General features: G+C 30.4%; 3 protein-coding genes across 3 annotated transcripts in view; 1 reads left to right on the plus strand and 2 right to left on the minus strand.

The window, feature by feature from the left end:
- The window catches only part of LOC105625034 (Bloom syndrome protein homolog), an 8,733-nt gene extending 4,736 nt beyond the window's left edge, over positions 1-3,997 (minus strand). Inside the window, exons 1-8 of the mRNA XM_012206374.1 lie at positions 3,903-3,997; positions 3,628-3,748; positions 3,179-3,487; positions 2,345-3,089; positions 2,180-2,284; positions 1,437-1,612; positions 1,046-1,267; positions 128-489 (exon numbers count right to left, since the gene is read on the minus strand). Of these exons, the coding sequence (XP_012061764.1) occupies positions 128-489; positions 1,046-1,267; positions 1,437-1,612; positions 2,180-2,284; positions 2,345-3,089; positions 3,179-3,487; positions 3,628-3,748; positions 3,903-3,997 (2,135 nt within the window). The remainder of the gene's footprint in view (positions 1-127; positions 490-1,045; positions 1,268-1,436; positions 1,613-2,179; positions 2,285-2,344; positions 3,090-3,178; positions 3,488-3,627; positions 3,749-3,902) is intronic.
- Positions 3,998-7,864: 3,867 nt separating this feature from the next.
- Positions 7,865-16,397, plus strand: LOC105625049 (DNA-directed RNA polymerase I subunit RPA1). The gene is made up of 5 exons (XM_012206392.1): positions 7,865-8,048; positions 8,389-12,752; positions 14,034-14,189; positions 14,264-14,567; positions 16,291-16,397. Exons 1-5 carry the CDS (start codon positions 7,865-7,867, stop codon positions 16,395-16,397), a joined length of 5,115 nt encoding a protein of 1,704 aa, XP_012061782.1.
- A 298-nt stretch (positions 16,398-16,695) lies between these two features.
- Positions 16,696-20,645, minus strand: LOC105625036 (thioredoxin-2-like). The gene is made up of 4 exons (XM_012206378.1): positions 20,607-20,645; positions 17,101-17,217; positions 16,893-17,006; positions 16,696-16,758 (listed from the first exon to the last, which is right to left on the minus strand). The coding sequence occupies exons 1-4, from the start codon at positions 20,643-20,645 to the stop codon at positions 16,696-16,698; spliced, it is 333 nt and encodes a 110-aa protein (XP_012061768.1).
- Positions 20,646-22,144: the final 1,499 nt, after the last annotated feature.

Below are 22,144 nucleotides of genomic sequence, written 5' to 3' on the forward strand. Positions count from 1 at the left end.
TTTTTTAAATTTTAATTAATAAGACAACAACAACTCAACAAAATAAATAACTAATACACACACACACACACACACACACACACACACACACACACACACACACACACACACACACAATCAAATATACCATTTTGGATTAGTCATGCCCAACTGATGCAAAATATCTGTTCTAACACGCGGTGTTGCTGTTGCAGTTAGAGCCATTGTTGGTACTTTAGGATAATTGTTCCTGAGACACTTTAATTTTTTATAGTCTGGTCTAAAATCGTGACCCCATTGACTAACGCAATGTGCTTCATCAATAACAAATCTTGTCAACAATTCTCTCTCATACAAAATAGTCAGAGTATTACAAAATTTTTGCGAGGCGGAAATTTTTTCTGGTGTTACATATAATATTTTGAGAGCTGGTTCTTTTTTGGAAAGTTCCCTGTATATCGCCTCTGCTTGATTATCTGTTATAGAGCCAGATAAATGAGCTGCAGGAATCTATAATTTTAAAAAATAAAGAATATATAATAGTAATAGAATATATAATATAATAGTATGTAATAGTATACACATTTCTGTAATGTAAATGAGTATTCTTTTTATATTATGTTTTTACATTATTTCTCTTATTATGTATCTAATAAAGTAATAATCAGAGATGGTAAGTAAAGTAACGCCATTATTTTTATCGCCATTATTTTTTATAATAACGATTTGATAATGACGTTGCAATTTTTTATGACTGTAACGATAACTAATTAAGTGCTAAGGTTGTGCTAACATTGGAAGTCACTTTAAAAAGTAATTTGTTGTCATTATTACATGTTTATTTACTGAAAAAAAGAATAATTTGTAACGAGTAAAGAGTAACTCATTACAAATGAGTTAATTTCCAAACCTGATGTTAGTCATAAAAAAAATTCGTCAAATTATCAAATTGTTATTATAACAAAGTATCGAAGAAAAGTAATGACATTACAACACGTTATTTGCCGGTAATAATAATATTTTTGGTAATAATAATATCTCTGATAATAATAATATTTTTTCTTACATCAAGTGAGATAAGTTTTTGAACTTGATCTAAAATAAGACTTTTTAATGGTGAGATAACAATAGTTAATCCAATGTTTAAAAGGGCAGGAAGTTGATAACAAAGAGATTTTCCACCGCCAGTCGGCATTAAAATAAAGCAATCAAATCCCAAAAGTATTGCATTGATAGCTTGCAATTGATTTGGTCTAAAAGTATATAAACCAAATCTCTGCCGAAATATCTAAAATAAAGATAATTAATGTGCAATTATATAACTATATTTTCACTATATTGATCTAATATGTAATCCGACTGTATGAATTAATTATTACAAAATTAATTATATAAAATGACATATTTATTCTTTAATAAAGTTATAAAAATAAAAATTACTAAATATAATTATGTACCTTTAACATTTCTTGCGAATGTGAATATGTTAAACTATCAAATTCTCCACTAATACCATCATTTTTATAATTACCAGTAAATTGTCCATATTCCACACTCTTTTTTTCGATTTTTGATTTTGCTTTATCATCAGTGCGATAATTGCTATTTAGTGCCACATTATTCAATGACCAATCTACAAATTATTGGAATTATTATTTAGCATATTATCAGCATGTACAATAAAATGTGAAATAAAAAAGTATATATGTATATGTGTATGTATGTATGTATATATGCGCATATGTGTATTACATACACACACACTCGCACACACACGCACACACACGCACACGCACACACACACACACACACACACACATACGCACGCACGCACGCACATATAGTGTCCCATTTTAAAAGATCCACGAAAATATTTCGGAAACACTGCATTAAATCGAAAAATGTTTCAAAAAGTTTTTCAACTTCGAAGGGGACATTAGATGATATAATTTATTTGACTTATTTGACGATGAGATCAGGGCAAGGTCACTTTGAATTTTTTAAATGGAACCTCCCATTTTTTATCACATATTCTTAGTTTATCTCAAGAATTTTTCAAAACACTATAATAAAATATTTTTTATTTTTACATTATTTTTTACATTTTACAAAAATGAATTTTTAGCAAAAATAAAAATAAGAAGTACAACCTCTTTCCTTAAAAAAAAAATGAAACACCTCATATATATAAAACTCATACCTGTAAAATCGTCGTTTATATCTATATTACAATTTTCTCCTAAAGCTGGAAATTGATCTAATTCTTGTGTTAAGGTTTCAACTTTTGCAGTAAATCTTTGGGCGCCTATAAAATATTTTCTCATTGAAAACTAAAAGAAGAAAAGATTAATGATTTATTCATTACCTGCCATATCTTGAGATTTATTTGTATTAATCTTGTTCTCTTCTAAACTATTCAAGATGGCATTTCTTTGTATAAATCCATCTTTTTCATTACTTGATTGCATTGAAATACTGTCATTAAGTGTATCTTTTATGGAGATACAATCGGAATCTATTGAAGAATTCATTATCTTTGATACTTGTTGGTCTTTTTCCCACATTTCTGCTATCGTTTTAGAAATTTGGATACCTAATATTGTTTTGACAGGTCTTTTTAATTGGAAAGTACTCTTTTTATTTGGAGGTACAATTTCAGGTGGCTTAACTGCTGACATAGCTTCCAAATTATTGGATGCTAAATCGTACTCCTTTGCATTTGTTAAATCTTGAAAATCTATCATTTTGGATACTGAGGTACATGAAGCAGTAAAACTGTCACAGTCATTTATCAAGCGACCCTCGGACATGCACGAAATTGGTGTCTTAATTGATGTTGACGATGTAGACCTAGGTGTTTCTGGAGATTCGGATACATTCCTTTCATCTTCCTTTTGTAACTTTGATAACTTGGTTTGTACTAAACGTAATTTAGCTTTTATGTGTCGATGCAAACCTTGCAACTTTTTGAAAGAGTCTGCATCGAATTTTGGAAATTGTTCTAATATTGGTAATGGAATTGATTCGAGCGCGACACAAAATTTGTCAAGAACTTCAATTTGAAGTTCCTTTAAATCTTCACGTCTTTCAAGCAATTTGTCTTCTGTAATCTAAAGATAATATCCAAAGAAAGAGAGATAACAATTACCTTAAATTTAAACATTTTACATAAAATATTAATTCAAAACATAAAACTTACAGGTATTGTAGACATTACTGATTTCTGTTGAACCAATTCAATCCATGAGCCTAATTGCTTATTTAAACCTAAATCTTTTAAATTCAATCTAATATCAGGACCAACCCAATTATTTCTCTGTAATCTCTCACTATTATATTTAGAGCTAGGAGAGCTACTATCTACATCAGAATCTGAAATTATAGTATCTTTCCTTTCTTTAATGGATATTGTGTCACATTTTTTTGGAGTCCATAAATGCTTATCTTCTGTATTTTTAGGTATTTTTTTAAGTGGGCTTTTGCATGAATCTGAACTGTCTGAATTATCCTGCAATTCAAAATATTGAAATTAAATTATTTTATAATAAATCACTAATGTTTTGTAAATCATAATTTCATAAAATACATGCATATAAATTGACATAATAATATTATAATTTTATTTATTGATTAGAATTATAATCTTACAAGGTTTATTATCGTGTCTATTGTTATCGAGTCCCCAGCTATCTTCCTTCGTTCATTAAAATACGAATCATTCGACCATTCATTATTTAAAACTTTCTTTTCTGCCACTGATTTTGATATACTAAAAAATATTCAATTACTAATTTAATTTTTTTTTTAAAAGTACAATATTAAAAATACGAAACATATATTACATAATGAAAATTTAAACAATTGAGATGCGCATGTATATCTTAATTAGGGCATTTTTACAAAATAAAATAAACTTTGTCTACCTAGTCAGCATATTGTTGTCATTTGTATTCTTTGCCAAAAATTCCACTATCGTAGATTGGGTATTCTTTTGACCAAACACCGACTTTTTTGACATTGTTAGCAACAAATTTTAGACAATTACAAGTGACTACTAGCAGTTTGCTTAAGTTTATTTTACTCGAATACTTTGATATTGAAACAATTATTCTCGGAAGTCATGTAAACACTATTATACGCTACTGTACGCGGTTAAATTCAATTAAAAGCTTGCGGCACATGATACTTGTTTTCCTACTGGATTGCTAGCTCTGGATATCAATAGCTACGTTCGGCAATGCAAATCTGAGGCGTCGGAGTGCTCTTTTTCTACAGTACACGTGACATATGCTATATTATACGAGTACTCCGATGCCTCAGATTTGTATTATATTACCGAATGCAGCTATCCATGAAACTTTTTTCCTAGGATGAAAAGAGAAAAGTGAAAAATTTCTTCATTAACTTCAATGATTAAAATTTTCATTGGCCTAGGATTTAAACCGGATCAGAATGTAAGACCTAACCAACCAATTACAGTTGAACGACAGAGGAATACTCGGTGGAAACTAGGTTATTTTTCACTTTCCATCCTAGGGATAAAGTTTCATGATTGATACCTAAACTGGATTAAAATCTTGCCATCGTATTGGCTGAGATACTGGCACTGACAGCACCACAGCCAATACAGCAAGATTCTAATCCAGCTAACAATCCAACAGCAAAAAACAAGTGTCGTGTGCCGCAGACTTAACATTTCATTAATCATTATGGTATATCCACACTTTGCCTGGGTCTACAATAGATTTTTAAACCTTATGCCTCCAGCACACCAGTGCGATGTTCGTTGCGCGCGACACGCGATATCTAATGAGTGTATAGCTTTACCGATGTTTCCATTCTAAAGAAATATTCTCATTGCGTGTGCCGGAGTTTAGGCTGCTTTCTCGTGCTGATGCTCAACGCTCATTTTCAGCGTCAAAACAGATCATGTGATCAAAATTGATGCTTGGTATTCGTACTACTCTTGCTATCGTAGCGGAAATTGTCGCACAAGTCAATAATTTTACAACCCCTTTTATACACTTGATATGCATATTAATTAATTACCTTATCAAGTGCACGATATAAACTAAGCATTTGTTCTTAAATCGGCCTAAAGAGTAATCTACAATGGCCCTGTTCTTTTTGACTATAACTTTTGCACCACTTCATTTATCTTCTTTTTCTTTCCAGGACGAAAGAAGAGAAACTATCAGACAAATAAATTGCCAATACATCGACTGGTTTCACTAATTATACTAATCGCTAATTACTATTGATGCTTCTGATTGGCTGCTGCGAAACATTTGCGACTGGCGACGGACACTTTCACAGCGTAACTTGCGTCAACCAATCAAATCGTATCAAATTGTATTAGCTACTACGCATCAGTGATGCGCTGTCGTGGAAATTATGACACAGTGGGATGCGTTTCAGAACACAGTTCGATTGTGCACAGTTCCGAAACGCATCTATCTTGAATGTATAAAGAAACCTCTTTCTATCAGCCTATGTACATACAAATACGTGCAAAGTGCGAAGGGTGTTCTCTCTTCTCCTCCTCGTAAAATCAAAATCACTTTTCTTTAATTAAATCTCGCTTTGCGTGCAAAATCTATGTGGAAAACCGTGCTTCGCATAGCAAGTTGTAAACTCATGAGCGATTCCACACGAGTTTGCTACTTTTAACACAGGAGTAGAGCAGGCATTCAAATTTTCCAATGAAAACGGGTCGAATTGAATAAGCCTAATTTCATTAAAATCGAAGATCGGAGGTAAGATTGCGATTCTAAATAAATACTGACCAAAGTACGTATATACATAGCGCTGCGTTAAATTAATGTGACAAATTTCCTAACCTCAATAATCATCAACTTTAAGGGCTACGGCTACCGTACACAAAATGACATAAACTGCATAAGCACATGTAACACAAGACCGCTAGATCAATAATCATCCGACAAAAAAACGCTATATTGATTTGCATAAGATGTTCATTGGCCCAGCGATCTTAGACGGGGAGCACAGTCTCTTATATAACGCATAATACATAGTGCATAAGCAATTGAATCAAAGTGCTTTATTTTCTTTCTTTCCATAAAATAAAGAACTCTGATTTCTTATTCCTCATATTTTATGCGTTATACAAGAATCTGTGTTCTCCGCTTTAGGGTATATCCACACAACTTGCATTGCCGCATAAACGTATACATAAAGAAAATTATCCAATCGCATTTCTCCTATAAGGATGCACGTAAAATGTGCAAGTTGTGTAGATATAAGCGGGGAGCACAGACTCTTGCATAACACGTAATGCATTAGAAAATGTACTAATCCAAATCCTCCGTTTCCTTCCTTTCCATTAAATAAAGAACGCTGGTTGGTTCAATTTCTTATGCCTCATGTGTTATGCGTTATGCAAGAGTCTGTGCTCTCTGCTTAATACTCTTATGCAGCTCATATCATTTTATGTGTGATGGCCCTAACCCCAGATCTACAATAGATTTTTAAGCTTTAAACTATAAGGAATGGATTAATCGCAATCAATTGTTCTCATCGCATTCGACTGTAGTTAATCAATTTCTTACGGCTTAAAGCTTAAAGCACCTATTGTAAATCCGAACAATGTTATAAAACATTTGAATTTTATTCAAATTTTTTGTTTTTCATGCTAATTTCAATGAGTATGTAAAAATTTTACTTTCAAAACTTGTTTGCTTGATATAATTTGTTTTACTATCATTGCAAAATAAACATTTACAAAGATATAATACATAATTCGTGAAATATACATAATTCGATTTTGAAAAAGAAATTCTTCCAAAAATGTTAAATAAATCATAAATTATAGAGAAACGCAAAAATATTGCTATGATTATTTGAGCGAGAAATACAATATTATTGTATAGATTGTGATATGTAATGTTTTTGTTTTAATATCTTTATACATTTTGATCAAAATAAACGAAATCTAATGATTAATTCGCTGTACAAAAATGATTTTATTATATTTTTCTCAAAAAAAGAAACTGGTGTTTTTTATTCATAAAAATCGTCATTCGATTTAGGTGTTTGTATAATTCAACTTTTTCAAGCCAACATAATGTTTTATTATTTTTTCGAAGTACCTTCAACTATCACAACGTAAAAAAATTTTTTCATTCATTTATAAAAAAGTTATAAATTTTTAACCGATATCATGTTTTTCCAAACTCTCATTCATATTTAAATTTGTAAAGAATAAGTAAAATATAATCCGACTTCTATTAGGGTAAAAACTCGTTAAAGCTTTCACAAGTAAGAATTTTCATATATAGTCTGGAATAATAAAAAAATTCATTGTAGACTTTAAAGCTACAAGCCTCATTTTGTGAATCAAAATTAAAAATTTCACGTTGTCGATGAAGAGTTAAATTATTTCATGACTGTCTTAAAAGCAACATAAACCTATATCGAACATAGTGCAAGGAACCAAATATGTCATTACATCTCAAAACAGCAATTTGATTTTTGTATTATTTTAGTCACATGTAATGTATAATAATTTTTGTTAAAATTAATAAGGAGATTTTTCAGAAATTATTTAATTACTGAAATATAAATGCCATTAAATAGTGCTTATATATCCTTTTATATTAACACTAAAAAAATATAAAAAAAATAGTTATAGTATTATTATACTACATATTTTTATTATTTCCAAAATAAAATATATCAACTTTATACTTTTCTTATCAACAATTTTCAACTTTTCCATCAAATCCATTTTATGAATCAAGGCACATATATGGGATGAGAGTTGAATCTAATATAATGACTACAAATCAACTATTCTTATACATGTTGTATCTGATTAATAATTCTATATTTTTATAGACTTACTCAAACTCAAAGGAATATCAAGATGACTAGTAAATATCACCATAAACAACGTTTAACACCAAAACATCAAGATTCCCTACGTTTAATATTCTCAGTTTTCACTGCAAACGATATAAGGAACTTGAGTGTAACGAAAATCATAACATCATTATCTTTTAACATTCTTGGACATCCATTAAAGGGTGGATTATACGATCCATCTTTAGGTAAAATATTTTATTTTTAATTTGCTATGCATATACACATATTGATGTGTGCGCGCGCGCGCGTGTGTATATGAGAGAGAGAGAGAGAGAGAGAGAGAGAGAGAGAGAGAGAGAGAAGAGAGAGAGATTTTAGAAACAATTATGAAATATTTTTCTTTATTTAAAACATGTTATATTATATATTTAATTGTTCCACAAAATTTTATCAATAATCCTAATTATAATTAGAGTGCGTGCGTGCGGATATTTTTATTATTAACTGAAATGTGTGACAAAAAATTATATTTTTTAATATTTTAAGTTTTAATTTTTTTAATTTACTATATTCAATTTATTGTAGGCACAATGAAAAACAGTTCGGAGTTATGCAGCACATGTGGACATAATAGTTCCAAGTGTCCAGGTCATTTTGGTCATATAGAATTACCAGTACCTGTTGTCAATCCATTATTCCACAAAGCATTGTCTATGTTGCTTAAATTGTCATGTTTAAGTTGCTTTACATTACAAGTACCATCGTATATCAAGTTATTGCTGTCCGCAAAATTAAAATTACTGTACCAAGGACAACTCAACGATCTTGATGGTTTAGATCACGAAGTAACGTCCATATTATCAAATATTGAAAAAGAAGAAGAACGAACAGAGTATATTCGTAATGTAATTAATACTTATATGCAAAATTTCTTCAATAGAAATAGATACAGCCAAATCATGCCTCAGAATCCTGAAAATCAAGCTAATATAAAGAGTGTCATTATGCAATGGCATGCATATATTGAAAATATACTTAAACAATATGTGAGAACCAATAAAGCTGGGATATGCATGAATTGTCACGATGGTCTTCCAAAAATGTCAACGTTGCAAAACAAGATAATGATAAGTAACAAGGAAATTGTGAAGAATTCTAAAGAAATGCTCTCGTGCGAAGTAGCGCACAAATTGGAAATGATTATGATTATGCCAGATCAATCCAAGAAATACCTACGACAATTATGGCATAACGAAAAAGATTTTCTTAAAATAATTGTACCTTGCTTAGAATTAGTAGATATCGAATATCCTACTGATATATTCTTTTTCGAGGTGATACCTGTACTACCACCGATCGTGCGACCGGTAAATTTTCTTAATAGTCAAATGGTCGAACATCCTCAAACTCATATCTATAAGAGCATTATACAGGATTGTTTAGTCTTAAGAAATGTTATACAAACTATCCAAGATGGAGGTATTGATCACTTACCTCAGGAAGGTCGACTTGTCTTTGAACAAATAAAAGGAATTACAGCAGTTGAAAAGTTGCACAACGCTTGGCAAACGTTACAAAGCAATGTGAATCACTTGATGGATCGCGATATGAACAAATCATCAGAGTCCATCAATGGTCAAGGCTTGAAACAAATTCTTGAAAAAAAAGAAGGTATCATTAGAATGCATATGATGGGTAAAAGAGTGAATTTTGCCGCACGTACAGTTATTACTCCAGATCCTAATTTAAATATCGATGAAATTGGCATTCCTGAGGCTTTTGCCCGCAAATTAACATATCCTACATCTGTAACACCGTGGAATGTTATTGAATTGAGGCGATTAGTTTTAAACGGTCCCGATGTTCATCCTGGCGCAGTTATGGTGGAAAATGAAGACGGATCGATACAAGCTATTAGTCGTAACGATTGTACGCAGAGGGAAGCTATCGCGAAACGTCTCTTAACAACGAGCGACAGAACCAACGAATTTATTGGTGTAAAAATAGTACATCGACATCTTCAAAATAGCGATATATTGCTAATAAATAGACAACCGACATTACATAAACCGAGTATAATGGCTCACAAAGCGCGTGTTCTCAAGGGAGAAAAAACTTTACATCTTCATTATGCGAATTGTAAAGCATACAACGCGGACTTCGATGGAGATGAGCTTAACGCTCATTTCCCACAAAATGAATTGGCTAGAAGCGAAAGTTATAACATAGCTAATGTATCCAACCAATACCTCGTGCCAAAAGATGGGACTCCATTGAGTGGCCTTATACAAGATTACATGGTGTCTGGAGTACGACTAACTACTAGAGGTAGATTTTTTTCAAAGGCGCATTACACGCAATTAGTTTATACAGCATTGCCAATAATGCAAAAGGACATAATTCTTTTACCGCCAACTATTATTAAACCGAAAATATTATGGTCGGGTAAACAAATCCTTTCAACAGTCATTATTAATATTATTCCCTCGCATAAAACACGAATCAATTTGGTCTCTAGTACGAAAATTTGTGCGAAAGAATGGCAAACAGGGATATCACGACGTTGGAAATGTGGAACAGAATTTAAAAATTCGATGATCATGTCGGAAGCAGAAGTTATAATTCGACACGGAGAATTATTGTGTGGAGTACTCGATAAAATGCATTACGGTGCGACTCCTTACGGTCTTATTCATTGTATTTACGAATTATATGGGGCAATATGCGCGAATGAAATGTTAAGCGCGTTTGGTAGATTATTCCAAATGTTTTTACAGTGCGACGGTTTTACTCTCGGTGTTGAGGACATTCTAATCACTTCAGAAATCAATGAAAAACGTAAAGAAATCATTTCCAATTGTAGAAAAATAGGGGAAACTGTACAAAAATCTATAATAAAAGCATCTAATGATAAACCTATGAACGAAATTCAAGCTAAAATGGAAGAATCTTACTGGAATAATTCAAAATTTCGCGCGCAAGTTGATCACAAATATAAGAGCACTTTAGACATTTATACTAATGACATTAACAATGTTTGTCTGCTGACGGGACTTTTCAAGAAGTTCCCAAATAATAATTTACAGCTCATGGTGCAATCTGGTGCAAAGGGATCTACGGTTAATACTATGCAAATATCATGTTTGCTCGGTCAAAGTGAATTGGAAGGTAAAAGACCACCGTTAATGATCAGCGGAAAAAGTTTATCAAGTTTTCCAGCTTACGATCCAACACCTAGAGCAGGTGGTTTTATCGATGGCAGATTTATGACTGGAATCAAACCCCAGGAATGTTTTTTCCATTGTATGGCGGGACGCGAAGGTCTTATTGATACTGCCGTAAAAACTAGTAGGTCTGGTTATTTACAGAGATGTTTAGTTAAACATCTAGAAGGTTTGATTGTTAGTTACGATGCGACGGTTAGAGACTATGACGGTAGCTTAATTCAGTTTTATTATGGAGAGGATGGTCTCGATGTACCGGGTTCATGTTTTCTAACGAAGGACCAAATCGCATTTCTAGTTGATAATAAAGAGTCTATTATGGATGCAAAGTTATTGGAATATCTGAAAAGAAATGACAAAGAGATTGCGAAAACGATAAAAAAGATCAAAAAATGGAAAAGCAAGAATGGTTCCTCATTGGAAAAGAGGAGGATCAATGAGTTTAGTAAATTCTCTATGGAGAATTCCAATCCGAATGATGTAAAACAAAAAATCATTGATAATCATAGTGGGAGAAGCAAAGCCGCATTATCGCTTATGAGAAAGTGGATAAGAGCAGAAAAGGAACTGAAAGAGTCATATCGTTCACAATGTACTAGATGTCCCGATCCAATAATGTCAAAATACAGGCAAGATATTGAATTTGGAGTATTATCTGAACGGATAGAAAGCTTAATGGATGAATACCTTTCTCGTCCGACAAAAATTAAAAAGTCTGTTTTGAGAGATTTATTATCCATCAAAGTTATGAAAACAATTTGTCCGCCTGGTGAACCAGTTGGTTTATTAGCAGCACAATCTATAGGTGAACCATCTACTCAAATGACTTTGAATACCTTCCATTTTGCAGGACGTGGAGAGATGAACGTGACCTTAGGTATTCCAAGATTACGTGAAATCTTAATGATAGCATCGAAAAACATAAAAACTCCAAGTATGGAAATACCATTCCAAGATAATTTGGAAAATCTTGAAAAACAGGCGAAGAAACTGAAGTTAAAATTAACAAAATGCGTTCTACGCGATGTATTAAAAGACATAATAATAAGCAGACGAATGGAGGGAAGCCCACACCGAAGATTGGTGCACACTTTAAGAATCAAATATCTTTCTCATAAATACTATAAAGAAGAGTTTACCGTTCATCCGCGGGATGTGATTAAATGTACTGAAGAACAATTTTTCAAGAATATATTCAAGGAAATTAAAAAATTTGCCACTATTTCCAAAGTTTTTTTAAAGTTACATTTCGAAGGAGAAAAAAGACGAATAAACGACGAGGACGCAGTAATAGATGAAATTGATCCTGATGAAGTTGTACCGGAAAATCCTGGAAGCAGAACACGGATGGATTTAGGAGAGATGCACGAGTCATCCGATGAGGAGGAAGCCGCGGAAGATGCCGATGCTACAATGACTAAATCATTATTGCGTCATCGAGAGAATCAAGAATATGAAGATCCTGAAGAAGAAGAACAAGAAGAAACTGAAGATATTATATTAAATGATAAGGAAGAAGAGGCAGATGATAATAATAATGCAAATAGAGTTCTCGAGGATAAGGATGATGATGACGATACTAATAAGAAATTATTAAATCATAAAAGAAAGAATAACAATAACAAATCTACCAGCGGGAAGGATCGTGTCTTGGATATGTATGAAAATGCTATGGATTATGAATATGACGAGAATAAACTATCATGGTGTAAATTCACCTTTTGGGTAAGAGTTTAAGCGAAAATTTCTAGTTACAATTTTTCTATTATCCTACAAAGAAATATTATTTAGCTTAACACTCAAATGATTTTAGCCATCACTCACGATATTAAGATGTATTGTTAAAAAATAATATATATTTTATCGAAACAAAAGTGAACGAAAAAAAAGGCTCCCTCTGTCTTTTAGCATCCTTATTAAAAAAACCTTTTATTTATTCTTTACCTATCTAAGAAGTTATAATTAATTATAACTTCTTTTTATTTATTTAATTCAATTACAATTTAAAATTAGAAAATTTTGTCTGATATTACATATAATTTCCAGTTTTCTTCACATAATTTTTCGGAATTTCTATATAAATTTCTCAACTTTTCATTTCTATATATTTACTTTTATAACTTTTTCATAAATTTCTTATTGTTAGATTTTTTAAATACAAATTGGAACACTTCAGAAAAGCTGAAAAAGTCTACATTTTGATTAGAATTCTAAAGTAAAATAACGGATATCTTGTTTAGAACTCTTTATATGAACTTTGAAATATTCTAAAATTTCTCATTCTATAATTAAAAAAAAACTTAGAAAATTTAAGGCTGATATTGTCGATTGATAGTCGAGTCTTAGATTCTTACATTTAAAATCTACACAATTGCTCGATCTATAATTGCGTAAACATAAACATAAGTGATTGTGAAATATTGTAAAGTTTATCAATTATATAGCAATTTTATCAATTATAAAAATGGTTGTGTGTTATAAAAGATGGTTCAGTTTTTATCTATCCGCGCTGTTATGTATTGTTAAATTTTAAACAGGCATATAATAATTTATAAATTCGATTTCGTAATATAATAGCAGTATATATACAACAAAAACACTTTCTGTCTATCTATCATGGTGAACAATCAGCACTGCTGTTATCGAAACTGCATCTGATTGGTTATCGTAATCTTATAGTTATGATATCTTTATTGTAAATTGTAGATTAATACGTTGTACGATATTTATGCGCTTGGTCTACAATAGGCAGTAATAATGGATGAGGCTGTAAGAGTTAAGAAATTGCAGACCAATCACAATCGAATGTGATGAAACAGTGAGAATAATCGACTGTGAGTCACTGTGAGTGATCATTTTCTTACTCGTTACAGTATCATCGTCTCCACTATTGTTATTGTAGACCACGCATAACTATTATTACTACTTCCATAATCTTACGTCTACGTTTAAGCAATTGTAGACCCCGGTTATCGGATTTGACACATATCTCACTTTCTTTTTCAGTTACCGCTTAAAACAATCAAATTGGATTTGCCAACAATAATTAAGAATGCTGCGAATAAAACTGTCTTATGGGAAACAAAATGTATTAAGAAAGCTTTTACATTTCAAAACAGTAAAGGCGAAACAATTCTCAAAACAGATGGTCTAAATATAGGGGTAAATGCATATTATAAACAATTTAAGTATAAGTAAAATATATTTTTCTACTTTTTCTATTCTTTTCATTGCAGGAAATGTTCAAATATGATAAAATACTTGATTTAAACAGATTATATTCTAACGATATTTATAATATTTCTCAAACATATGGAATTGAAGCCGCAAATCGAGTTATTGTAAGAGAAATTAAAGATGTCTTCAAGATGTATGGCATCACCGTTGATGTAAGACATCTGTCCTTAATCGCAGATTATATGACTTTCGATGGTACGTTCAAACCACTCAGTCGAAAAGGAATGGAGAATTCTGCTTCACCATTACAGCAAATAAGTTTCGAAAGTTCGCTAGGCTTTTTGAAAACGGCGACATTGCAAGGTAAGTTACATTTAGAAAAAATTATTACAGATTATGCAAAAAATTATCGCTAAATTTAAAAAATATGAAATATTCAAAACATTGCATTCAATACACACACACACACACACACACACACACACATTTTATTCTCAATTATCAAAAGTAAAATAATTCAACTTCGATTTAAGTCCACCTACTAAATAGTATACTTATCCATAAAACTAAGTCCTTGCTTTAAGAGGTCATGAGCCATAAGTTGTAAGTGACGAGATATATTAGCCACAAAACTTATACTTATAAGCTGTAAGACTTGGGTTTTGCTCAATTCGCTCTAAAAAATGGTTAAGGCCTAAATCCGAATCTATAATATTATATTTTAAGCCTTGAGCCATAAGAAATTGAAAGAATTGACCAATCACAGTTGAATGCGAGAAGAATAATCGACTATAACTCGTTCATTTCTTATGGGTTAAGGTTTAAATTTTGTAAATAAGCTAAAGACTGCGCAAAAAATACTTTAAAGACAGAAATTATTGTCACTCAATCACTTTCAGCTTATGACTTAAGGCCTCTTAAAGCAAGGTTGTGGACTGAGACTTTCAAAGATTTTTAAAGAAATTATAATACGAGTAAAACATTAGGGCATTAACTTCTGGGCACTGCCAGTAGAACTCGAGGCCTGATGGTTTCTCTTACTAATAATAAGTAGCGACTACTATTGAGTCGCATAGCCTTTATGTGGATATTTTTTTTTAATACCGTTTTCTTTTGGTTGCACTAATGCATATTAAAGCTGTTGTACACTGATTTAAATTGTAGAAGTAAAATTCAAATATTTCGAATCATAAAATGCAGATTTTACTTAACAGCGCGATAAAATGTATTGAGAATTTCATGGTTTAATCTGTTTTTATACTTATATTAAATATACATTTTTATGTCAATTTGTATACGACGGTTTTAACATACACTAGTGCAGCCAAAAGAAAACACTATATTTTATTTATACAAAAATATTAAAAAATTAATGTATATGTGCATCACAAGCTTATTAAGGTGCAATTAACAATATGTCATATCTGAAAAGTACAAAAAAATATGAAAATCTCATAGATTATTCTATTATTACACGTCTGAGTGTTGTGTAAAATTTAAGTACAATTCTTTTATTGATTATTAATTTAAAAATTTAATTTTTTGATTTGTTTTGATTGCTTATGTGAAACATTTTAATATTTAATTATAATAAAAAAATAATGTTAAAAATTAAATCAAATTTTTATACATATACTAATATAAAGTAATAATAAATATTCGTGCAAAAGCTATTTGTTTTCACTTACATATTTAAAAGTTATTAACCTAAAACTGCACTAATGGTTATTTTGCTGTATAAAACCATTATAATAAAATTATTTGCTATTTTTAAGCTCAGATACTTATTGTACATGTGTTTCATATTTTATATTAAAACACATTAGAATTATATATAGGATATCTCTTAAACTAGTAATATTTTGATTAATTTACTTTAATATTTTTATATATTTGTAACAATAATATATAATGAGAAAATATTGTTGATTAAAGAAAAATTAGACGAAAAAAATTATTATTTCTATTAAAGATATAAATGACATTACTACTCTCTATTTCTTCCATTGATTAAATTATATACATACATGTATATTTATTTGTATATTTATTTGTACATTACTTACTTACCTCTTATCATTTATAGGAAAAAAGGATGATATATTATCACCTTCGAGTAGATTGATGTTAGGACAACCGTGCAAATCTGGAACTGGGGCATTTTCTATTTTACCATCATTGTACAACATGTAAAATAATAAAATTCAATGTTCACATTGTGATTCGTAATTATATCTTATATATTTGTAAGTTCATCATACATTTTAGCAACAAAATCCATAGAAATTTTTTCATTATTGAAAAATAATGCTACTTCAATATTTTTCAATTAAAATGCGTGTACAATACGTAAACAATGCAAATTACTTTTTCTATTTAAATAGCCATTCTATATTATTTATGTAAAATAATAATTATAGCTAATCCAGTATATCATTTTTACAGTTTTTAAGAATACAATATATTTTAACATTCGTGACGATTTATTTATTTATTTGTGTTTTTGGATCATATTTTTTAATTTATCGTAATTTGCACCGGAAAAAGTCTCCAACTGAAAGCATTAATAATTTTATTTGATTAGTTATGAAATATAAATAACTAAATTACTTCATTATTTCTTTTTATAATATTAAAGCGAGAATTTTTAATATTTAGATAAATATTTTATTCGAATTTAATACATACCACTTTGCCTTCCTTTATAAAAACAAACGTAGGCATACTAGATATCTCATATTCAGCAGCAATATCTTCACATTCATCCACATCAACTTTAAGGAAAACAACATCCAACATTTCCTATATAAACAAATCAAGATATTTATGTTTTGAATTTCAATAAATCCAACTGAAACTTGATTTAATAAAAAAATTAATGTGATGTATATAAAACCTTTGACAATTCTTCAATCAATGGCCCAATCATCTTACATGGTCCACACCATACAGCAAAGAAATCGATAATTACCAAATTATTGCCTGCGTCTTTAAGTTTAATCTTCAAGTCATCCTATTAAAAAAAATGAATATCAAATCAATCTCTTTCTGATAAATACATATTAATTGATGTGAATAGAAAGTACATAAATTGAAAGAAATACATTGTTTAAAATATCACATGACAGAGTTAAACGAGATGAAAAGACGCGAGAGAAAAATTATTATAACTAAAATTACTATTCAATGATAATAATACACATATTTATTAAGTAAACGTAATCATACAAATAAAAATTGTAATACAAATGTTTATTCGTCTAATAGGAAGATACACAGATATCTCTACACACACACACACACACACACACACACACACACACACACACGCATGCACGCACGCACGCACACGCACATAAGTGTTAAGAAATTTAACCGACAACGCTTTTGTGGGTAGGTAAAACTAAACTGAGTCGAGAAGTTCTCTACCATTTTGCAATTTTCGCAATAGTTAAGATATTAATTATTAATTGCCGAAAATTGCCGAATATTAATCTTGAATAATTTTTTTCTCAAATTAACATCAATTTTTACTAGTAGAGGACTTTTCGAATCAGTTTAGTCCGTTCTATCTGCCCACGAATGTTGTCGGTTGAATTTCCTAACACCCTGTATATCTATAGACTTTAATGAACTTTCATTAGAATAAATTTACATCGAAAAAAGGTTAGAAATACATCTTTTTAAGAAGGTTTCCTTTATCGTCGTAAAAAGATGATAAATTCAACATTATATCCACGTCAAACTTGCATTGATTGAGCGGATGGCAATTTAAAATGAAAACTTAGGTAAAATTGTTTTCTTTACAAATTTTATATTTTTGTTATAACTTTTTAAGCATTTGAAGCATTTGAAGACTTATGTACATTTATATATATAACATTTTTTTCTTTTTTTAGCTCATAAATGTATTTATTTTAGCACATATCGACACGATTAAATATCTCATAAACTATCCATTTTTTTAATAATCGTATCTTAATACTTTTATACACAGAACAAGGAGATAAATCAATTGGTGTTGAGAAAACATGGTTGCTTTAAAAAGATATGTACGAAAATGAATAATTTTTTAAATATAAGCAACTATGTATTTTCTTTACACCAATTGATTCATTTCGTTACTCTATTAAGATACTTGCAGTATTAAGGCACTATTATAAAAAAAAAAAAATTAACAGTTTATGAAGTACTTAACACTTCATGTCAATATATGCCGAACCAATAGTATAAAATAACTTGAAAACTTGATTTTTCGATTACTTTAATACTTTTATATGCGGAATAATTAGAGAGATTATATTATACAACAAAAAAAGATTATATAAATTTAAAAAATAGTGAATTGTTCATGTGACCTTAAAAAATTGATAATTTTCAAAAATTAGTTTTATCAATATTTACGTCTTTTCAAATGTGAACTTGTATCTAAATCATTTTTCCATATTTTTCATATTTTCCGAGAAAATTGAGCCATACGTTCGAAATGAGATACCGGAACTTTTTTGATAATCACAACAATTTGCCTTTGGCCGGTCGTACTTGACTTGTCTTTCATTTAGTGACACAAATCGCCACAAGTATAATTCCGTCTTTGCTACTCACGAAATGCAAAAAGAAACATTTGACAACTTGTGTCACTAAATGGAAAGTAATTGTTAACAATATCTCGGTGCGCGCCATTGCTTAGATTCGTAAAAGTAACGATTCGTTACTTTTTTCATTACTTTTTTGGACGTTAAAGTAAGAGTTAAAGTTTTCTTGTATTACACTTATATTAATCATAAAATCTGCGCTAATTATCTATATTAATATATTTATTTTTTAACATATTTATCTTTAAGAAATTAAATTATACTCTACAATGTAAAGTATAATTAAAAATCTTTATTAAACATTGTCTTTCAACATTAATGATTATAAAAGTGTATTCTAATATTCACTGCCAATATTGAAAATATATAATTCATATTACATAAACATATATTACAGATTTTCAGTATTAGCAGCGAATATTGAAATACAGTCTAACAAGGCATAAAATATAAGACTACTTTTATTAATATAAAACATTTTTAGCCAATTACATATACACATAAAAATAATGCTATTTATTGAATAATTACAAAGATATACAATAAGGGATTGAAGTAACAACTGGTAAATTCATTACCATTAAAGATAGAAAAAATAACGATTGTTACCGAAACAATAGGGTGCCTTTTATTTAACGACACAAGTCAACATAATCGTTATTGTTGTGTCTTTCTTTTCGTGAGTGACAAAGGCAGAACGATACTTGTGTCGATTTGTATCATTAAATGGATTCACAGTAACGATAACAAAGAAAGAAAAAAAAAGAGGTAACGAATACTTTCCAACTTTGCTCATCGGCAAATGTGCTCAATTATTCAGGAAAAAGTAGGTATGTGACGCAACCACATTACACACATACACGTTATTTTACTACCTACTTCAATTCAATGATTCAAGTTTTTGCGATTAAATGGTGACGTAATTAAAATCGTTCACGATTGACGTAATATTGAACGAATCATCCATCTCCGCTTATAAGCGTTAAACATTCACAAGATATGTTTCACGCTCGTTAACGCTCGCATCATTTCGTTCTTGTTTAACATTTGATGATAACAAGGATAAAATTATATCCGCGAGTAGCAAACGTAATTGAAAATGTGAAACGCACTTTAATTAAAGTCGTTTCGCTTGAATTCGCGCTTTCGTATTATAGTTTTAATAAAAAAAAACCCATCTCTCGTAATAACGTAATGTAGGATCGATTGTTTTCAAGGTCGAGAACTGAAATCGAAATATATATAGATTTCGCGGACAAGTATAATACGGCAAATGTAATGTGTTTCATGTTTGGCATATTTATATGGTATACCTGCAGTTTATAAGTACAGATTGTAATCATGTAGTTTTGACGAAGTAATCTAATCTTTTTGCTTTATGATAAGGAAACGATGTTACATGTGTCGTTCGTTTTCCGTTGTTGTTCGATTTCTAATTATTAATTTAATTTATAAATCTGAATTTTGATTAATTTTAGAAATAAAAATCCATATAATCGTACAATATTACTTTGTCGGAGAACTGCAACATATATCATATCATTATTTCTTCAAATTGGTATTATACTTTTTTGCTTTTTTCCCAGCTTCTGGCAACATTGCAGTTATAGGACGGAACACGGAACGCCGCCGCCGCCGCCGCCGCCGTTTGCTATGCGCGTGTATGTGACGTACGCAGGGTTACGCTCAAGGTTATCTTATCTCACACATCTGTATAAGCCACATTGATTGAGGATATACATTCTATTTCTCGCGGACACGGCTGATTAAATTCTTAATGTAGTAATATCAATATAATACTACTTACAGAATTCTGAATAAGAATAACCTCTCCTTCGTGACCCATTATTGTTAAATTAAAGTCAGTGGCGAATTTCCTTTTAAAAGAGCAAGAACGTTACCGAACGTTACCAAGCGTTACTGGTTACTACTAACGATCGCTGCTGACGCTCATTGACTATTGCTGACGTCTGACGTTAAAGGTGCATTCTCATGTGGCCGATGGCGAAGGAAAACTGGGGTTGAGACATTTTAACTTCACACTCCACTCCATCACAATCAAAGCAGTATTAAAAAAATCCGCATTCAAATGTCCGTTGTTCTATAGTAAGGCTCTGCGCACAATAGAAGGAATTAGGAATAAAGAATAAACAATTTCAACCTTTCAGAAACCGATGTATCCGATTTCTGATAGGTTAAAATCGGAATTTACTCTTTATTCCTTCTATTGTGCGCGCAGGGTTTAACGCAATTATAGTATTTCCCTAGCTTTTCGTATACGTTTCTTTTCAAGAATAAAAGCATCTAGACTACGTTCCAAAACTTCCTCTCCGAGAAAAATTTTACTTGAAATATATAGTACACGTAACGTATAGCATATAGAGTAAAATCTTCCTCGGAGAGGAAGTTTTGGGACATAGCCCTATTCTGTAAGATTCATTAAGACAGTAATGACATCTTTGCGCAGCTTTTACTATAAAATATCAGCACAACGGTGATGTTAATAAGTCTGTTCGACTTGATTACACCTTTTACACTCGGCATCTCCACTTTCTCTCTTTTCAACGTCAAATATATAGCTATCTCATTTTAAGTGTAAAATGTAAGCAAGTTGAACAGACCAATAGTCTTAATGAGTTACAGAATAGGGTCACAGTGCTCCTATTCCATCGAATTATAACAATTATACAATTGGAAAAACATACACTGCCGTGCTAATGCATTAGTTGAAAGAATGTGGAAAACGTGGACGAGATAGCACGAAGTAATTTAATGGGTATCTTTCTCTTTTTAACTATCTGCGCATGCGCATAATGTAACGTTACATTCATACTTAAAAATTAAATTCATTTCCTTTTTTTTTAATCTTATATCTAGCTAACACGACTCTTATATCAATATATTACAATTATTATCTTCATCTGATGTATACCTATGTAATTTATTTTATTCATACAATGCTTTTGTTTTAAATCACTCACATATCTATCCTTATTTACCGGTACTTAAAAACTTGACTGTACGACAAAGAGAGGTATACCCGCGATTTACTGACTCTTTCGGCAAGGACTTGACAGAAAAATAACAGTAAAGAGTAAAAAACAGCAGAATTCAATTCTCTATTTTAAAAACAAATTCTCTACTTCAAAACTATCAAAATTATATATAAGGAAATAATTTAAAGTACAGTTTTTAAAATACAGATTTGTGTTTGTAAAACAGAGAATATGATTATGAATTATGATATTAAAAAAAATTATCCTTTTATATTAATTAAAATTTAGATCTAACATTTTTTAAGCAGCTTTTTTTGCCAGATTCTTTCATTTTGAACAAAATGTGTTG

This window comes from Atta cephalotes, assembly GCF_000143395.1.
Source record: "Atta cephalotes unplaced genomic scaffold scaffold00105, whole genome shotgun sequence".
NCBI classification, from domain to species: Eukaryota; Metazoa; Arthropoda; class Insecta; order Hymenoptera; family Formicidae; genus Atta; species Atta cephalotes.